This window comes from Mastigoproctus giganteus, chromosome 10 (assembly GCF_048544385.1).
Source record: "Mastigoproctus giganteus isolate SK-2022 chromosome 10, ASM4854438v1, whole genome shotgun sequence".
Lineage (NCBI taxonomy): Eukaryota > Metazoa > Arthropoda > Arachnida > Uropygi > Thelyphonidae > Mastigoproctus > Mastigoproctus giganteus.
In genome coordinates, this window is record NC_143584.1 from 142,559,400 (window position 1) to 142,581,543 (window position 22,144).

Consider the following 22,144-nt stretch of genomic DNA (forward strand, 5'->3'; position numbering starts at 1 on the left):
TTCAGAGACCTCCTTATTGAAACAGCCAACTCCAAACATTCCGAGTGGTTACTCAAAAGAATGAAATTCAGTGGGCTGCCAGTATCTATTACTCCACACACCTTAAATTTCTCAAAAGGCATCATAACTGAATGGGACCTACCTGTTTACAGTATCTGAAGAGGAATTAGTTCAATAACTGAGTAATCAAAAAGTATTTGGCACCAAACGCATAATGGCTAAAAAGATGGAAATCTCGTCCCAACTAGATCCATCATTTTAACTTTCATTACCCCAGATTTGCCATCATCAGTAAAAGCTGGCTATTTAAACTGCCGAATTCGGCCTTATATTCCTAATCCTTCATTGTTTTAAGTGCCAGAAATATGGACATTCCCAGCAAGCATGTAGAGGTGATGCCATTTGTCCTATTTGTGGTTCCAAGGAGCATGTACAAGAAGACTGTTCAGCCTCAACTTCCATCTGCCCCAACTGCAAAGGAAATCACCCAGCCTTTTCTAAATCTTGTGAAATGTGGAAAACAAGCAAGAAAATTCATATATATAAAATAGAACATAAAGTGACATATCCTGAGGCATGCTGACAAGTTATGTTGATCATGCCTAGTCATTCTTATGCATCTCACACTCGAAGGACCCATTCAACAGCAGCTCAGACAGATGTATCAATACCCCCTAACACATATCTAGCTAACTGGGTTAAAACAACACTATCAAACTCTGGAAAGGACACACCCCAAACTAAACCAGTGAAATAATCAACACTCCAATTAGCATTCCAGCTGGCACTCCAATGGTCTCGCATGATAGTGAAAAATTGAAACCTAAAGACAGCAAGAAAACCACAAACAGTATGGAAGTAGATGTACCCTCAGATTATGAGGAACCCATAACTAGAATTTCATGTAAATAACACTATGGATTCTGGACGTCCCACCTTCTCAAAAAAAGAATGCAAAAAATGCTCCCCATACAAAAAAACAGAAGAATCATCCTCAATTAAACCAAAATGAGGCACAACATCATACAATGGAATTGCAGAGGACTAATCAGTCATTCTGAAGACCTAAAGGATTTACTTGCTCAGTTCAATCCCATAGGTGTATGCATACAGGAAACTTTCATGTTTCACCAAAATTTTCATATCTCATCTACAGACAAGATAAGATTTCTGAGTCTCCTGCCTGTGGAGGTGTAGCCATTCTTATTAATTCTAACCAATTGTCCAAGCACATCCAATTACAAACCACTCTAGAAGTTGTGGCAGTTCGTATTGCAGTTAGTGTTTTGATTACCCTTGTTTGCATTTATATTCCACCAGCAATAACATTTCCCCATTCTGAACTGGATAAATTTATTAAACAACTCCCGATGCCAATTTGTCTTTTAGGTTATTTTAATGGTAACTATCCATTGTGGGGATTCACTTTAATGGAAGCAAGGGGCAAACTGATTGAAGAATTTTTGAACAATAATGATCAAATTTACTAAACTCTGGTTCTCCCAACTATATCCATCTACCTACAGGATCTACTTCTGAAATTGACTTATCAGTCTGTTCACCATCCATTTTCCATTCATGACCTTTTGGCATCTGTCATATTGTGTGATCATCTTCACAACTGGGTCGTCGTCATGTCTGCAGTACCAGGGTACCTTCCCATCCACTGATGATAGGCCAATAACCTTGAAACAGTGCCGTCTGGGTGGTGGTACTCACTGAGAATAAGTAACAATAGTCTTCTCTATTAGTGAAGCATTACTTATTCGAGGTAGTGCAATATCATGGCAACTTGTCGTGAAGGCAAAGCACAATATGAGAAACAGCAAATGATGCCTACTACAACAACTACTTTGTAGTTTCTTAAGAGTTGTCTATAGTGTATCTACACCTATAATATATAGATAATAAACTTTTAACGTATTATGCCTTGTGCATTTAGTTATTTTTATATATTTATATATATATATATATGTATTTGTAATAACATAACGTGTGTGTGTAAATTATTAGTTTTTAGTGTTGTGCATTACTGGAAAGAGAAGTCAATCAACGCCAAACTTTCAGCATGTGCTTTGTTGGTATTTTTAGGATCATTTGTGATTCCATAGTCCCCTTGGTTCTTTTTTCCCCTCCCCATTCACAGAAATCTATATATATATGAATTAAAGTATGCTTTTGGAGTTCACCTGAGAAGGACAAAGTTGGATTGACACCAGATTTAAAGCAAGATTTGTTGGTCTGAGGTCTTAGAGGAATAGCAAAATTCACATTGATATCATTCTGATAGGTATTTTAATTTGCATACTTTGTGTATGGGTATATGCACTTGTGTTAAAGAACATTTCTTAAGTTAGTTCTTTTAAAGTTGGTGATTCAGAAATAATAAGTGTTTTAAAAGGAAAAGCTAGATGGATTTTTGGTTAAATCTCAATAAATTAGTTCACTGGACTGATATTGTTGGAAATAACAGAAACCACTTTAGAACAGTATATACTTTTATGTATGCGTGTTATGTGTTTGAACCAAGTCAAAAAAGGGTTGTTTTAACTCCAGGAACTGGAGCTTATCATTAGTAGTTACATATCATGCAAAGAAGCAAGCTTATACAGCATCAAAAAAAAAAAATATATTCCCATTTCACCTAACCATTCGCTCCAAAAGTTTGTCCAGTTCTTCCTTGAATTTATTTAAGCTACCAACTACCACAAGGACAGATGGAAGTTGTTTGCAGCTGGCTAAAGGCAAATTTCTGCACATGTATTCTGCAACTGTCTTTCCTCAATTTGAATTTATGCCCCCTTAAGTGCTTAATCTGAGCAAGAGGAAGAATCTCATCAGCATTTAGCTTGCTCAACCTATTCAAAGCCTTATACACCTCAATCAGATCACCTCACTGGTGACTAGTCTCCAGATGCTGCAATTTGGAGAACTTAATTCTTTGTAAGAGCACCCCTTTGTTCCCTTCACCAACTCATTGCCCTTCGCTGTACTTATTCGAACATCCTTCCCAAAGTGAGGCCTATAGACCTGTATGCAGTACTCAAGGTGTGGCCTAACGATTGCATTATCCAAAGAGATAATCACCTCCCTGTCCCTGCTAGCAAAGCTCCTGTATATCACTGACAAGACCCCCATGAGCTGCTCTGGCAGCTTGTTTGCACTGCTCTGAAAACTTCATATCTGACTGCACAAGCATGACTATTTTTGACGTTAAATGCATTTTTTCATTTTTTTTTTTTTTTTCTTCTTCATCATTTCTGTGATTATATTTAAGCCTTCAGATAATCTGCCTTTAATTACCCCATTCCAGTTATTTGAAAGGGAGGTACCGTTTTGTATGCAGTGCTGTCATGGCAATTTGTGTGAAGTTGCACATGAAAGATGTGTCGTTATAAAAAATAATCTTAATGAATAAGGATATATTATGATTAATGTATTCTGAAATTTCCTATGCATGAAATTTTTGTGCTCAAAGTGTTAACTTATTTCCAAAGTATTTAATTGTTATTCGGTAATTCCTTACATATCTAGTGATACCATGTGGTTCGAAAACTGTGCAGTTTCTTGGTCAGTATATAAATGTTCAGCTCACTTTTTTCATTCTTTCTTTCTTTTTTTTTTTTTATGATACAGAGAAAATTGTGAAAAAAGAAAATAGGAATAATTTGAAAGTGACAGCACTACAGCAGGACCTACATGGGAAGCATTCAGTTTTAGAAGAAACACATAAAAAGCATAAAGAACAGTTACAAGTAAGTGATAAATTTTCGTAGTCATGAAACAGTGTTATATTAATGATATACAAAAGTACATATATTGAGAGATTTGAAAGTAACTACAGCGGACTCTTGATTTACCGGGATTGGTTTAACCGGGACAGTTCAAGACTCCAAATTTTGAAAAAAAATAATAAAAAAATAAATAAATAAACCAACCAGAAATCATAAAATTCAAGTAATAACTAGAATAGGTATAAACAGATGTTTTGCAAGTCGTAAATAAGCGACAAGAAGTGGCGTTATAAGTCGTCGTTTGGAGATTAGTGTGCCTATTATTTTGCGACCCCTGCTGTCTTCACATCCACCGCTCAAAAAAAAGGGGGGGGGGAAGATGTGTTTAGCCTGCCTTTATGCATGCATTTTATGTCGTGCAACAGTCTACGGCAAAATGTTGTCCGTTCTATAAATCACCGGGGACAAATGGATCATTTTATGCTCTGTCATCCATTTACGTTGCTGTCGCGTTCTGAAAGACATGCCATTGTGTCCTACAAAATGCAAGCGGCAAAAAGTCGCATGAATTTTCTAAGTACACAGTGTCTAATTCGTCCTTTTATACAAATGTGCCACTTGTCTGTCGCTGTCTAGACATCAATGCTGCTAACCGCTCTGTCAGATTTGAACTAATCTTATTTTTGTAGACTTACCTGCGAGTTATTGCCTACATTTCCTGTGGAGAAAATGAGAAACCTTGCACCAAATCTTGCCTAGCTTGAATCATTCCTTGGAATTTGACCACCAGCTCATCAAATGATGCTACAGACATACTAAAATAATTAAAAAACTTGTCTCTGTCATCCCTTAATTTTCCATAGATGTTACAAAATTCCCCATCTCCAAATTTAGCACTGTTGATGGGATGAACAGCCCATCTTCTTTTCCGTCTTTTCACTGCAATGAGCCAGTACGCAAAATAGATCACGCACGGATAGATCTTCCACTCTCGAATGCAAAAAGGCACTGGCAGCACTGATACAATTTACCCACTTGCACTAGTTTTTTTTTGACAGACAAGTGTTGCATGCATAAAATAAACCTAGAAAATGTGCAGCAATCTGCCGTCGGCTGTTGCACAACACAAAATGCATGCATAAAAGTGGGCTTAGTTTGTTTTAGTGCATTGCATTGATTGTTGTGTTCTGGTGCACTGCAAAAGGACAAATTTTGTTTCGTTATTTATGTCAGAGATATCACTTTTTTTTAGAAATCGTAAAAATGATGGGTGAATGCAAAAGAGTTGCGCTTTCAATTAAACAAAAACGATGCATCGGTTAAATCTTTAATAATGAACCATTATAATGTTGGTGACCAAACCACATGCAACATCGTAAAAAATAAAGGGAAGTTATTAGATTTAAAATGGACATCATTAAAAATAAAGGGAAGCATCATACTGGACATGCAAGTAGTGAGTGGTAAGTTTTTTTTATCCATTGGCATATTTTTTTTTTTTTACATAGGTTGCTGAACATTTTTGGATACAGTAAGTCCCCGACTTATGCAACTTTGGACTTACGTAAATTTTTTTCACTCAAATTTTTTTTTTTTTTTTTTTTTATGATTGTAAAATTTTATAAGAAACAAAAAAAATTTTTTTATGGTAGTGACCTCCAGAAATGTGCTTTAGTAAAATGTGAGCTTGCGTGGGTGGTGATAATAGTGAATTTTCACTTTAACCCTGTGAAGTTCTTTTCAGAAAATTTCATTTTGACTGTTATCATGGTGTCAACTAAGAGAATAAGTGACAGCAGTACTAGTAAATCTACTAAGAAAAGGAAAGTGATCGTTTTGATCCAAATCCATCAAAATCCAAATCAATTAAAATAATAAGGATGTATGAAAATGGTCAAACATTAACAAGTATTGCGCTGAATTCAGATTTGTCAACAACAATATGGTAGCAATATGTTATTAGTCATTCCCGAGTTACATAAAACTCGACTTACGTAAGAAGTCTGGAACGTATCTCTTATGTATGTCGGGGACTTCTGTATTTTTGATTTAACTGGGAAATTGATTATCTGGAATTTTTTTTTTTAACCATCTATCCCGGAAAATCACGAGTCTACTGTACTTATTTTTTTAAAAAAACAAAGTATTAATAGTGAAGCACTGTGGCACATAAATGATTTAATCAAGCAATGCTTGTTAGGTAGTTTATGTAATTTATTTTTACACATCTTCCAAAACTCAACGTGGCAATAGAATTGTCAACAACCTTTTTCAATCTCAAGTCTATATTAAGTTCGAAGGAATTTGCCTGTCATTTCCCTGATAATTTATTCCATTTTGTCAGTAGCAGTGGTGCTTGTCTTTTGTTTTTGCCTAAGCCCTAATGAAAAAATTCATCCACCAGTCAAATCATGGCTCTTTGCAGACTACTCTGATGGCTTGTATCATTCCATTTGTTGTGGAAATTAATGTCAATCATTTGCACATAGGAATACTGAAGTATGGTACTGCACCATCCCATACAAAATCATTAACTACATGTTGAAGTCAGTTTGAAAAAGGTTGTTGATAATTCTGTTACCATGTTGAGATTTGAAGATGTGTAAAATAAATTGCATAAACTGCCTAACAAGCATTGCTTCATTTCAATTTTCTGCATGACTAGTGACAGGCCTTTCGACAAACTGCATTCATTGAAGTTCTGGATATTCTTGTGTGCTGTATACTTAAAATTTTGATGCATAGAAAGATATCTTGCTATGAATCAAGAAATATCAAAATTTGGAATATAGCAAAGTTTTTTTCTATGCTTCAAACTTTTGAAGCATACAGCAAACATACAAGAATATACAACTTCAGTGAACACTATATTCATTAAAAGATGAATGTAGTGTTCATTGAAAGACATAGTTTAACTTGTCACTAGTTGTGTGAAAACTTAAATTTCTCTGTGTGCATGGAATTTGAAAAATCAGTAAAAATGTTTCAAAATTGTTTCCTCTATTTTCAATCTTTTTGGAACACTACTGAAAAGTCCATGTTTTATAAAAAATATATATATATATTTTTTTAAATTAATTTTTTAAATTAAAAACTCCCTTTAAACTTGTCAGTGAGCAAAATACAAATTTAAAACCCACACACTTCAACAAATGTGGAATTGGATGCCAGCCTGTCAGTAACAGGAGTGTTTACTGCGTGATGAGTACATGTCAATAGTTTGATTCCAGATGATGCATCGGTATCATGAAGCCAGTTTCTGATTGGAGGAAAGCACACAACAAAGCCAGTATGCTGTCAATAACTGTACATCACAGATGCCAATCAACATGTGCATATAATTAGGTTTAATGTAATTCATGAATTTTTCCTAATTATTCAATAATTAACAAGGATTTCTGGAATTTTCTGTGGAGAAATAAAATAAAACATTTTCAAAAACTGCTATTAGGAATTTCAGCTGTGTGAATAGAATAGATGGAACACAAATTGCCAAAATATTTTCTAGATCTAATCAACTCCACAAACCTGACTCAGCATTAATGCAGGATGGAGATAGCTTTACTGCATTGATTTTAATCCACCTTTTGTGAGTCTTCTTGAGTGGATTTAGAATTAAAAGAATCTTTACACATTTCTAAAACTATTACAGTAGAACCTCAGTTATCCGGAATAATCTGAAAGGCTGATCTTTCTTTCTTTCTTCTTTGTTTTTATTAATGGTAGTACAGTAAGCGCTGGTTATAGTGATCACGTTTGCAAATTGAAATTTAATTCTAATAAGCAAAAGTTCGAGTTTACTACCTGTTTATAACAGATTGTACAAAAAAAAAGTCCAATAAAACGAAAACTGCAAATTGTTTTTGTTTTATGGTTGTGACCTTCAGAAATCTGCTTTAGAAAAATATCACAGACTATTGGGTTTTCTCAGAAACCACGAGTCAATTTCAGATTACTTTAGTTCTAGATTCAGTAAGAATAATTATATCAGCCCAAAACTGTGATATTTATTATTTTTCTCAGTTTTTTTACAGTAAAGTTTGAATGAAATGAAAACACACAGTTTTAACATTGCAACAGAAAACAGAAATGATCAATACAATTATAAAAGGCGAAAATTTAGGAAATCTCTCCAAACAGTTTAGTGTGGGGACTTCAACAATTTACAACATCAAGAAAAATTCCAATGCTAAAACAGAATTTGTGTCGATTATGGATAGTGAAGGAGGATATGGCAGGAAAAAGACAATGTCAAAACCTGAAAATGCCGCTTTAGAGAGTGCACTTTATTTGTGGTTTCTTCAGAAGCGAAGTTTAGGTGAACCAGAGTCTGGCTCATTGTTGTGTGAAAAAGCATTGGATTTTAATCGAAAATTAAGAGGTAATGAAGATTTTAAGGCAAACACAGGTTGGCTGAAAAACTTTAAGGCAAGAAACTTTCTGCAGACGAATTGGCAGTGATGTCTTTGTAAGTTTGCTTCAGTTATAGCAAATTACGAGAAAGAAAACATAATGTTGATGAGACAGGATTATTATGGAAAGCATTACCGAGAAAAACCCTGGCCACTAAAAGAGAAAAGCCTGCACCAGGTTTTGAGATGAGAAAAGAGCAAGTTACAATTGCTATGTGTGCAAATGCTACTGGGTGCACAGATTGTCTGTGCTCGTAATCGGCAAGTTGAAAAAACTGAGAGCATTTAAAAATCTTTCTAATTTTCCTGTTTTGTATAAAAATCATAAAAATGCTTGGATGGATGTTTCTATTTTCTGAGATTGGTTTTTATATATTTTTTTAAATTTAATTAATCTTAATTATTTAATTTAATCGTAAGGTAAGATTAAACTTATTTTATCTTGCCTTATGTTCGATTATCTGGAAAGTTTGGCTAACCGGAAGAGGTCTGACATCAATTATTTCAGATAACTGATGCTCTACTGTATTAGCGAAAAACTTTTTTTTTTTTTAACATCTCATTAGGATTATGTGTTATTAAAGAAGAACAGCTGCATGTAGTTTGCAGCCCCATAGGTCAAGCAAATGGTTAAGGTTTGTAAGTTATGTGTTATAGTCCTATTAATTAAGTCCTCTTGTGGTGCACTCTGACTTTCTGAAATGCCCAAAGTGGACTTTCTTGTTGGTGGGCTGGCTTTGTTTGGAATGTAGCTTTTCCTTTGTTAATATTGTAGTTCCTCCTATAGCCTGGGGGGTTGTCTGCCTCTACTTTCCTACCTGGTTGTCATTGTGATTATCTTCTTAGTGTTGATTATAGAATGTTACTTGTGGTTTGAGGTGGTTTGGAGATTGCTTCCTGCTGAATACTGATCAGAAAAAAGCAATCCACATCTAACATAAACAGAGGAGGGGTGCTCACCTGCCCACTGTTTATGTTAGATATCCAGCTTTTTTGAATTATAAAGGATTTAAAAAATTCTTCTTTATTTGGCTCTCTGGTTAGGATTGTTGATGTTTTTAGATTAAATCTATGATTTTCTCTACGAGAGAGAAATGCTGTGTCAGTGATATCATTGCCATTAAAGTTGCCCAGTAAATATGCTGGAGATTTAACATTGCATTTATCCTGTGTCTGGTATCCCTGTCATGTTCTGCTACTGTTGATTTTAATTTTTGATAGGTCTGGCCTACAAACATTTCACTGCATGTTTATCGATAGACTGAGCCTCTAGTGTCAAAGGAGGTTCAGAATGTTCTTCAGCTTTCTGCTCCTATGAAGCACACTCAGTCCTCGTATAGCACAATAGTTGTGTTCCTAGAAACCCTCGTGCAATGCAAAATCATGCAAAATAAACAACAGGCCCTATGGGAAAAATAAGGTTAGGTGCCGACCACCCAAGATTGAACACACATTTGTAATCAAAACATTACCAAACACAATAAATAATTGTAATAAAATACATAAACGACTATTACGTAATAAAATATTGCTAATTCTTTTGCTTCTATCGTAAGCAAACTTGTTTTTTGTTTGATTTTCTATCCAAACAGATGACAGCCATTCCATCTCTTCCAATTCTTTGGGTCTTAATCTAATGGATTTTAATTACACTTTGAGTTGTTCTTGCTATGAAAGTTGTTTTTATTTTCTCTGCATTCTTTGTAATTCTCGTCATTGCCTCATTTAGGTCTGTAGCACGTGCAATATCACATGGTCTTTCATTTCGCTCAAAAGCGTTTCACAATTTCATATTTTTTCTCTATCGACAGAGGCGGACTGGCCATAAGCCTTACCGGGGAAACCCCGGTGGGCTGGAAGGATTTTGGCCATAAACCATAGTATGTGAGGCTACTACAAATTTCCCCGGGTAAGAATTTTTGATCCAGTCCGCCTCTGTTTATTGATATTTCTTTTCTTTTTCTCTCTGAATCTGCAGTGTCTTCACCAGGATGCTTCCTTTTCACACATTTTAAATATTTTACTCATTTTTAGGGAATAATTACAAGATGAAGAGGCACGCTTGATACACATAAACAAAGCTGCACGCGTATAGCAACTGAATAAACAACACCGTAAAGGCCAAGATACACTATTAACACCTCACATTTTACTAAAGCACATTTCTAGGGGTTACTACCATAAAACAATAAAAACAATTTACACTTGCGTTCCTGCTAGTGGAATCTGTTATAAACTGGTAGTAAACTCGATCTAATTGCATACCGATAGCTGGAATTGTGCTGGTTTTTACGTTATTATGGTGAAATGTGTTTCCCCTTCACTGATATAAGAAACAAATACATTTTCAGAATCTTCTCTTCGTATTGCGTTCAGTTGGGGTGATTCTGCGTTCGACTGCCATTTCTTGTAAACACAAAGGCGAATCATGCATAAGCGAATTCAATTCGTGTTATATAAGATATCGTTCCCCTATTTATAAATCGTGTATGATCGAATTCGTGTAATGTAAACACGTGTTATACGAGGACTGACTGTATACATTCATGTGACACTTCCTCACTATTCTTGCTGCTTTTTTCTCCAAAGCCTTGGTGGTATGGGTGCATGATGTGACAGTTTAATAAACTGTTTTAAAATCAGTGCAGTGAAATTTTCCTTTGCAAGCTTTCTAAATTCACTGTAACTTGTAAATTTTTCAGAATGAAAATTCTGTCATATGTTATCCCACACCACACTGTCATTCTGGGATAGGTTTGACTCTTCTTCAATGGCGTCTCCGTAGTCAGGTGGGCAGGAGCAGCAGTGCGTAGCACGCGCTTCTTGATTAGACTTGGGGTCAAGCCCGTGACCACCAAATATGGAGGATGCAGAAAGGCATGACCACCGCATATCCCCGGAGCAATATGGCCTTAGTTGCTAATGTTCCTAAAAACCAAATAACAAACAAACTCTTCTTCAATGTTTCATGTGAACTGTATAGTCCCGTTTAATGGCTGTTGTTTTTGTTATAAAAGCCTCTGATGGAAAATATGGTTTCATCCTACCATATAATGTTAAGTGGTTTTGCAGTTCTCCAGCTACTCAGTAATGATTCTGGTAAGTTCTTCATTTGGATAAAATCTCGTATATAGTTTCTTTTCCCTGGTTCCCACTGTAATTGTTTTTAAAATTATTAATACAGGATAATATTGATAATTTGATAGTAAAGCAGCCCAGTTTCATTAACACATACTCTAATGGATTTTTTATAGTACTTTGTGAAAAGCATCTTGTACTACCTTAATAGTTTTGTATGACATAGCATACATTCTTCTGTTGCAGCCACAAGTCCTCTTGTCATTAGTTTTTTGGTGACAACCTTTAACAGTTTTCAAATTTAGTTTTTCATTCCTTCCTTGTTCAGAGATGGTGGCAAGCTGAACAAAGAAGGAATTTAGTTTTGCATTCCTTCCTTGTTCAGAGATGGTGGCAAGCTGAACAAAGAAGGAATTTAGTTTTGCATTCCTTCCTTGTTCAGCTTGCCACCATCTCTGAACAGCTGTGCAGAAATGAGGGCAAGCTGAACAAAGGAATGCAACACTGATTATTGGTGATATTTAGTTGCCAAGCTATTATTTACCTAAAATGAAAACTATAGTGAGGATTAAATGTTATCAAATTCTTTAATAAACATAATTTGAATAAATTTTCTTCATGATTTTTTGCCAAGCTGTTATTTACCTAAAATGAAAACTGTGAGGATTAAATGTTATCAAATTCTCTAATAAACATAATTTGAATAAATTTTCTTCTTTTTTTTTTTTTCATACAGTGGCTACTTATTTTATTTTAAAAATAAGTAGAAACTTTCTAATTGCTCAGTAGTGAATATATACATATTTTCAATAATTTGAGAATATAGCTAATTGATAGAAATTGATATATAAAATTTAATCTTCATATATACAATTCAGTCTTACTGTGGAGAAATATGTAAAGTAAAAGAATTTACTTGAATTGCAGCAACATACAATACATTCTTACTGTATTTATCTACCCTGAAATTTTCAAGGTAGGTAAATGCAATAAGTTAAATGTAGAATTTCAATTCATTAACAGCCCATAAGATCCTCAACTCATCCCAAGGCATTACCTGAGAAAGTTATCACCTTGAATGACTGAGGGGGAAATCTTTCCTGAACTGAAAAGTAAAAGATTTACAGCTGAAAAATGAATAGGGGGAATCTAGTTCCTCACTAGAAATTTCATCCTTACTTTCAATACACCAACATCTCTCCTAATTCACTCGCAGCCGAGTATCTTCTTTGCCTGGTATGACCACATATACCAAATCCTTTAAGGTGCGTTAAGTGTCAGAAATATGGATACTCACAAATGACCTGTCATGGTGCAAAAGACCACGAGAATACGGTATGTTCAGCTCCAAAACCCATATGCATTAACCACATCTTTCAGTGGAAAGAGGAAAAAAAAGACATCAAGATTAAACAGTCTGAGCATTTGATACGAGGCAGCAAGAAAAGCAATGAAACCTGTAAACCACCATACACTCAGGTTTCATGTAAGAAAGAAAAAGGAGAGAGAGAGAAATAAAAAAATTTCCAACAGAACATCTCCTGAGGGAGATGTTCTATCGAAACTTCTCAGATCAATGTGTTGTTACTCCTATACCTACCTCCTACTGCCATCCTCTACCAAAACACAGTAGTAAAGAAAAACTAAAGAAAATTTTTATGCCACCAGTTGCACAATAAAAAATGGATGTAGAATTTGGATAAAATCTCGTATATAGTTTCTTTTCCCTAGTTCCCACTGTAATTGTTTTTAAAATTATTAATACAGGATAATATTGATAATTTGATAGTAAAGCAGCCCAGTTTCATTAACACATACTCTAATGGATTTTTTATAGTACTTTGTGAAAAGCATCTTGTACTACCTTAATAGTTTTGTATGACATAGCATACATTCTTCTGTTGCAGCCACAAGTCCTCTTGTCTGGAGTTACTGCTTCCCATATGTAGAATTTAAGGAAGTACCCAACAAATCAGCCTCTAGAAATTTTTTGCCAAGAAAGAAATCAACACGAGTCAGCTAGTCAGTGGCCATTCGTTCCCAAAAAAGATTAGCATTAGTAAAGACACGATGCAAGAAAGCAAGCTTATATAGCATCAGGCAAATAAAACCAATCTTCTCATTTCACCCATCCACTTGCTCCAAATGTTTGTCTAGTTCTTCCTTGAATCTATTTAAGCTATCAACTTCTACAACGACAGATGGCAGTTTGTTCCAGCAATCAACCACCCACTGACTAAAGGCAAACTTCCACACATCTATCCTACAGCTGTCTTTCCTCAATTTGTATGCCCTCTCAGGCAGTTATTCTGAGCAAGAGGAAGAATCCCATCAGCATTGAGCATGCTTAAACCATTCATGGCTTTATACACCTCAATTAGATCACCTTGCAGATGCGTACTCTCCAGATGCTGTAATTTGTAAAACTTGAGCCTTTCTTTGTAAGAGCAACCCTTTATGCCATTCACTAATCTTGTTACCCTTCTCTATACTCGTTCCAGCAGCTCTACATCCTTCTTAAAATGAGGCCTCCAGACCTGTATACAGTACCCAAGGTGTGTCCTGACAATTGTCTTATACAGGGGATAATCACCTCCTTTGCCCTGCTAGAAAAATTGCTCTATATCATTGACAAGACACCATGAGCTATTCTTGCAGACCGTCTGCACTGTTCAGAAAAATTCATATCTGCCTGCACAATTACCCCCATGTCCTTTTCATTCTCTACCACTCTCAATGTAGTACCATACAGTTGATACGCTACTCTGGAGTTACTGCTTCCCATATGCAGTACTTTATATTTGTTTTAAACTTCATTTGCCACCTCTCAGCCCATCTGCTCAACTTTTCTAGACCCTGTTGCAGCAGCGTACTGTCAATAGAGTCATTAACAACCCTGCCAACCTTTGTATCGTCTGCAAACATGGACATTAAGCCTGAAATACCATCATCAATATCATTAATAAATACAGAAAACAACAATGGTCCCAACACTGAACCCTGGGGGACTGCACTAATAACATTAGTCCACGAAGAGCAGTGTCCATTGATTACCACTCTTTGTCTTCTCCCACTCAACCATCCCTTTATCCATAGCAGCAATTTGCCTCCAATACCACACTGCTCCAATTTGTTCAGCCATCTTCCATGTGCAACAGTATCAAAAGCCTTTCTAAGATCGAAAAATATAATATCAAAATTATTCTTTGCATCCAGTTCCTTGGTGACCACATAATAGTATCCAGTCAAATTGGTCAGACAAGACTTCACCTTAACAAACCCATGCTGTGAATGAGCTATAACTGAAGTCTTGCCTAAATGATCCTGCAGTACTTCTTCAACCAGTGCCTCCATTAATTACCCTGGAACAGAAGTTAAACTAACAGGTTTGTAATTACTTGTGTCGTCTTTTGATTCTCCTTTGCAAATTGGGGTCACATTTGCACATCTCTAGTCCATGGGTAGCTTCCCTGAGTCCAAAGAAGCTCTCATAATTATGGCTAAGGGTTTGCTTACTTCCTTTGCTGCCTCCTTGAATATAACTGGATAGATCCCATCCACCCCAGGTGCCTTTCTTATGTTTATCTTCAACAATTTCTCCTCCACTTTGCTCTCAGTTATTACAAAATCATCTAGCTCATTGGCAAAGTTTAATTCATATCTCTTATTCCCCTCCTTGAATAACTCCTCATTGTGAATGTAGATGCAAAATACTCATTTAGTTTGTTAGCTACTTGAGCAGGATCATCAACAGTTTAACCATCGATATCCAGTGGACCAATCTGATTCGTCCCTTTCCTTCTATGGTGATTATGATGGTTGAGAATACTGTCTCAGACCATCATAATCACCTTTATGAAAGCAAAAACCCTTCCCTTTACCCCTGATTGTAGTTCATTTTGAGTAAATCCCACTTCAGCACACTGTGATCAATGCCACCTAGTGGTTCCTTTATCTGCAGATTCTTAATGCATGAAGAATCACTACTGATAATCAGATTAAGTGTATTACTCCCTCTAGTTCCCTTCTGAATGTGCTGCTGTAGAAAACAATAAATCCACAAAAGCCTTGCTAGTGTGTGAGTGACCAACCCACAAATTCTAGTCAATATCTGGGATATTAAAATTCCCATTATAAGACACTCTGATTTATGGTGGCCCACTCTTTTTCTCTGTACAGTTGTTTATTATACTCATCAGAGTCACTAGGCCTATAACACACTCTTACTCTCAATTTTGCTTTCCCAGTGCTTATGTCACACCAAACTGACTTGGCACTGCACTTTCCAGCCATGTCTACTGGCTGTACTTCTTGGGTTTTATGTATTTCATAGCTAATAGCATAATCCCTCCTCCCTTCCTATCCTGTCTATCCTTCTTGTACTCAAATTCCAGTTCTGCATCCCTTATATCTTTGTGACACCACATCTCTGATATCCCAACAATATCTGCCTTTGATGTTTTGACTAACACCTTAAATTCATCAAATTTATTTACCAAACTCCTAACATTGGTGTACACACAAGTATACATGCACCTGCCCTAAACTACCCTAACAACCCATGTATTTACTTATTCCTCAATGACTCCCAGCAGTCTCTGGAATCCCCTGCACCTTGTTTTCTGGCTGCTGCTCATTCAAATAGAAGCAGTGCAAGAATCACTTTCACCTCTGCCAGCGGCTACTGTTAATATATTAGTCTGTGTATCCCTCTAAGCTAGCAGTTTTCTGAACCAATTAATCAAAGAATGAATAAAATAAGTCTTTGCCATTTCAGAAGCTGACCAATGGATCCATCAAATCATATAACAGCTAAATTTCTGTATTGCGGCTGTTATGATGTCTGGTGAAATACAGATTGACATCAAGGCACTTTCCCGCAAAAGCACAAATCAGTTTACTTTTGATTGTATAAAATGTTCTTAAAGGTGATTAATGACCCCGATTTTGCGCAACCTTACTATAATTCTGAAGGATAGGAATGGTGATGTGTCACTCATGGAGGAGGAGTTATACTTGTGAGCAATCAAATCTCATTTCAGCCTTTGTTACTCACAACCAGCATAAGAGCAGCATTCAGACTTGCAGTTGGTTTTAATATCAGTCTGCTTCATTTGTTTGCCAGTTTGACTGATATCTTTCAGACAGACCTTGATGAACTTATTATGCAGTGGTACCATTGTCCCATTGTACTTACCTTTACTCTTTCCAGAATAAGAAAGAAATCCACCAACTCTTAAAAATTATCTCTAAACATTCCATCTGATCCATGATTTAGAATATTTTGATTCTGTCAGTGTTGAGCCACTCAGGGATATATTGGTTTGTGTTATTCAACTTTAGACAAAATTTGGTAAATCTAAAGCAGTTGCTCTTGACATTTATAAGGCTTTTGGTTGTGATTGGAATAAAAGCCTTCTGAACAAGCTCTCATCTTATGGACTGCCAACTGTTTTTTGCAATTGGGTATCTAGTTTTCTCACCGATACCCTGCCCACTATTGGTGATAAACCTCTCTCTCTCTCTCCACTGATGTTAGTGTTCCTCAAGATTCAGTTCTTTCTCCCACCCTTTACTTTTTGAATATATTAATGACTTTCTTCTGCTTACTAGGAATTCTATCTATAGTTCTGCTGATGATAGCACACTACATTCCACCCTTCAGTTTGGAAACCTGGCCTTGCATAAACAGCTTCAACTTCTCATATATGCATCACTAATTCCTTAGATAATGATCTCCAGTTAATTCTCAGAGAAACACAAGGTTGTTTTGAAAGTAGATAGTCATAGTATTTGCCATGTAGTGCAAAGAAGCCACAAGCTTTTGCTGCATTGCTTGCCCCCCCCCCCCCCCAAGATAAGAAAATACAAATTATTTGCTTCTCTCCTCACACAGGTAACTATTCAGGTGGCCTTTGAATTTATTGAAACTGTCAGCCTTAACTACCATTGAAGGCAGGTTGTTCCAGCTATCGATGACATTGATTGTTCCAGCTATCGATGACATTGATTGTTCCAAAATCAGTAACTCACTAAACAAAGAACACTTCCTATAATCTAATCTAAAACCCAACCTCTGTAATTTGAATTTATGGCCCTTGTTGTTGTTATTTGGTTTTTAGGAGCATTAGCAACTAAGGCCATATTGCTCCTGGAATATGCGGTGGTCATTCCCTGACCTTTCCGCATCCTCCATATTTGGTGGTGATGGGCTCGAACCCCGGTCTAATCAAGAAGCGTGTGCTACCCACTGCTGCTCCTTCCCACCTGGCTATGGAGGCACCAACCCCTTAGTTCTAGAATTCTTTATAACTGTGAGAATTCCACCCTCATTCATTTTACTAATCCCTCTGAAGTGTCTGGTTGCCAAACTCGATAGTGCACATAATCAGTCTTTCCTCATGTGGTTGTGCCTCTGCCAATCTCACCATTTGAGTTGCCCATCCTTGGACCATTTCAAGAAACTCAATGTCTTTTTTCAGTTGAGGTCTCCATACTTGAACACAGTATTCCATACGTGGTCTTACAATAGCTTTATACACAAAGGACAGAATTCATAGGATACCCGGTTAATGGGCAACATGACACTGTCACCCCTCTCACTAGTGGACAAATCCACTACTTGGCAGGTATATAGGTACACTGCATTCACGTAGACGGTAATTCGATGTCAGTAAGGATAAACATCATGAGTTAACCTACTTTTAAAGAGGGATGATAGTGGGTGCCCAACTCATGGGTCACTCTATTGAAGAGGTGGTACAGAAATTGCACTATCCCCTTTCAACATTATCAAGAGTGTATCGGGAATACGCCATTTCCAGAATAACATCTCATTGTGGATAGCACTGTGGGCAGAGAAAGGTGGTGGATGAACATGCCCATTGACGTCTGTCCCGCATTGTTTCAACTAACCGGAGAGCGACTGTGGCACAAATCACCACTGTCTTCAGCGACGGAGGTGACAGAAACTTCTCCACCAAGATCATCAAGTGATCATTTGCTGCAGTAGGTTATGGGAGCTGCTGAGCCACCATAGTCCCATTACTAATACCACGACACAGGACTCTACACCTCAACTGGGCAAAATAACATCGGCACTGGACCACCTTGGATGATTGAAGATGGGTTCCTGGTTCGATGAGTCCCATTTCCAGTTATTTCAAGCGGATGGGAGGATGCATATCTGGCTGAAACCACGTGAAGCTCTGCACCTGCCATGTCAACAAGGAACCATTCAGGCAGGTAGATGGTCTTTATTGGTCTGGGGCATGTTCAACCAGCAGACGTTGGAACCTCTATTACATCTAAATGCATCTCTGAACGGTCCAGGTTACGTGTCCATACTTGCAGACCACCTGCGCCCCTTCATGGTCATTGTGCACCCACAGGGCAATGGACTCTTACAGCAGGACAATGCGCCTCCCCACAGAGCCGTGGTGACTAGAACATGGCTCGTGAGCATTTCACAGATTTTTCCACCATGGAATGGCCTTCCCATTCACTGAATATGAACCCTGTGGAGCACCTTTGGGATGCTGTGGAAAGGTCTGTTCGAGCTCTGGATCCTCCCCCAGGAATGCGACGGAATTATGAACAGTGGTGCAGCAAGCATAGATGTGAAATGCTTTCATTAAATAGTGGACTCAATGTCTCAGCTTGTGACTGCCCTTATCCAGATGAAAGGTGGGCCTATCCTTAGTAAAGGGTAGGCCCACCACTCAGCATACAGTGGGATTATGACCACTGTATTCTGAGTGGTGGGCATACAGTGGGATTATGACCTCGCTATCTATACAGGATAATGCTTCATAAATCATCGATAGGACACCATGGGCTTTCCTGGCTGCCTGTTTGCACTGTTCAGAAAACTTCCTATCTGCCCGTATTTTAACTCCCAGATCCCTTTCCTTCTCCACTGTTTTAATTCAACCCACCAAGTGTATAATTAATTTACAGGAAACATTTTTATCACCAAAAGTTTCTCTCAAATTCAAACACTACACTATGTTTAGGCGAGACTCTTCTGACTATTCTCCTTGTGGAGGGGTAGCTATTCTTGTCAAAACTACCATAGCATCAAGACATTTCCAACTACACACTGCCTTAGAAGTTGTAGCAGTTTGGATGGCAATGGGCATGTTGGTAACCCTTGTCTGTTTGTATATCACCTAATTATCCCAGACTGAACTTGAAAACCTTTTAACACAACTGCCACCCCCTGTCTGTTTACTCGGGGATTTCAATGATCACCATCCATTGTGACACCACCAGATAGGAGAGACCAGTTAATTGAAACATTCCGAGATAACCATAATCTGACTGTATTAAACACTGGCTCTCCAACTCATGTTCAACTACCTAAAGGTACAACATCTGCAATAGACTTATTCATCTGTTCAGCATCTCTTTTTCCAAGCATGCAATGGTTAGTGCTGAATGATCCATTCCACAGTAACCATTTTCCTATCATAAGTGCAATTCAAATGCAGGTCATGTCATGTTCTAAAAGCCGTATTTCTTGCAATTTTCACAAAGTAGACTGGAAAAACTATTCTACTTGTGTCCTACTCAACAACCAGTATGTACGGCATTGATGATATAACAGATCACATTACCAGCCATATATTATTGGCAGCCGAAATTTCCATTCTAAAATCTGACCAGCGAAAATGGGTACACCAAAACCAGTAGTGGAATGAAGACTGCTCCAAAGCGAAAAGTGAAAAAAACTGTGCTTGGAACAAATTTCACAAATTCCCAACTACTGCTAACCTAATTGTTTTAAAAAAACTCAGAGCCAGAGCAAGACAAATTAGAAAAAAAGTAAAACATGACTTCTGGATTAATTTTTTTCTCAACTATTAACAAAAATACTGACTCTCGGATTATCTGGAAAAAAATACAAGCAAAGTACTCATGGGAAATTTCTACCATTGCAGTCTGTAATAATACAGTGGAATGGGCAGGACCTATCCTGGCCACCTCTGTAGCCAGGTGGGCAGGAGCAGCATGCAAAGCACACGCTTCTTGATTAGACCGGGGTTCGAGCCCGTGACCACCAAATACGGAGGATGCGGAAAGGTCAGGGAATGACCACTGCATATCCCCGGAGCAATATGGCCTTAGTTGCTAATGCTTCTAAAAACCAAATAAACAAACAACAAACAAGGACTTACCCTTGATAGTGCAAATGCTTTAGCAGAATCTATAATATTTCCACCTCCTCCTCTTAATGTGACCTTTCAGTGCATTAAAACTAATGAAGAACATATTAAATTGAATTTTTCAACTAGTCTCTCACTTCCGTATAACCAGCCCTTTATTCTTGCTGAGCTGAAAGAATCCTCGAGCAAATTTCCATCTAGTGCCGTAGGACCAGATGGCATTCACTACAGTATGCTGAAGCATCTAGTGAACCCAATCTGTGCATATTATTGCTCTTCTACAACCGGACCTTTTCAGAAAATACATATCATCTCTCTTTATGTCATTCCTATATTTGCGTTATACCAAAACCTGGCAAAGATCCTACTCAAATTCAGAATTATAGACCGATATCTTTGACAAGCTGTTTGGGCAAAATATTTTGAAAGGATAGTGTACAAGAGGCTCACCTGGATTCTAGACTCCCAAAATCTACTTTCTGATCACCAATATGGCTTCCGTAAAAACAGATCCATCCTTGATTTACTTGTAAAAAGTGAATCCAACATTTGTAATGCCTTCATCAGAAGACAACATCTAGTGATATTCATAAAGTATTTGACACCACATGGTATCATTAAAGATATGCATCAGTTAGGACTGAGAGGCTACCTCCCTTTAATAATTCAAAACTTTTTAAAATTTTGCACATTTAAAGTCCAATATCAAAACTTGCTGTCAGTATCTCACATTCAAGAAGAGGGTGTCCCACGGGGTTCCATATTGAGTCCAACCCTATTTGTGATTAGGGTCAACAATATATTGGAAGATCTTCCAAAAATGATTGAAGTTTACATGTATGCTGACAATCTCACCATATCCTATCAATTGCAAAGTATGAATACTATCATTAATCATATACTAGCATTTATGATGTAACAGATCACATTACTACCATATATTATTGGCAGCTGAAATATCCATTCCAAAATCTAACCAGCGAAAACGGGTGCACCAAAACCAGTAATGGAATGACGACTGCTCCAAAGCAAAAAGTGAAAAAAAAACTTATCGAAAGACAGCTACAAATTGCTTTAACCAGAATTCAATCCTGGACCTTACACGATGGATACCATCTTGCTGAACAGAAATCCACTACCACTCATTTCTGCAAACTTCGGTGACTTCATCCTGATCCAGAGCTAAAGATAAATAAAGATCAGTTCCTCTTGCTCACACTGTCCATTTCCTTGGCCTGATACTAGAAAGGAAACTGAACTTTTAAGCACATGTGGCCTATCTTCGAACCATCTGCTTGAAGAAATTGAACATCCTCTGGTGTGTCATCCGTGTCATGGGGTGCTGATCGACATACCCTCATCCATATTTATAGAGCTCTCATCAGGTCTCACCTGGACTATCTCCAGTGTATGACTCTGAGAGAAAAAGTACTTTAGAACGATTAAACACCATCCAACACAGTTCTCTGAGACTCACTCTAGGGGATTTCAGAACCTTCCTGGGTCAGAGTCTTTACATTGAAGCCCATGAACCTCCCTTACATCTTCAATCACAGAAAAACATTACTTCTGATGTATGCCACAAAAATCCACAGTCTTCCCTCTCATTCTAGTTGGAGATATCTGTAAACCAAAAGAAAACCGACCTGCTCCACTTAGATTTAAGGAACTGGCTCAATCATGGAATATAGAAATCGGTAATGTATTTCAGGAGAGACATGACACCACCAGATCCACCCCGGACAAATATCTG

At 37.2% G+C, this 22,144-nt stretch overlaps 1 protein-coding gene across 3 annotated transcripts in view; it reads left to right on the forward strand.

The window, feature by feature from the left end:
* The window catches only part of LOC150079328 (uncharacterized), a 486,833-nt gene that overhangs the window by 382,485 nt on the left and 82,204 nt on the right, over positions 1 to 22,144 (forward strand). For all 3 annotated transcript variants that reach the window (XM_090382736.1, XM_090382738.1, XM_090382737.1), the window contains one exon: positions 3,637 to 3,755. In XM_090382736.1, the coding sequence (XP_090238862.1) occupies positions 3,637 to 3,755 (119 nt within the window). The remainder of the gene's footprint in view (positions 1 to 3,636; positions 3,756 to 22,144) is intronic.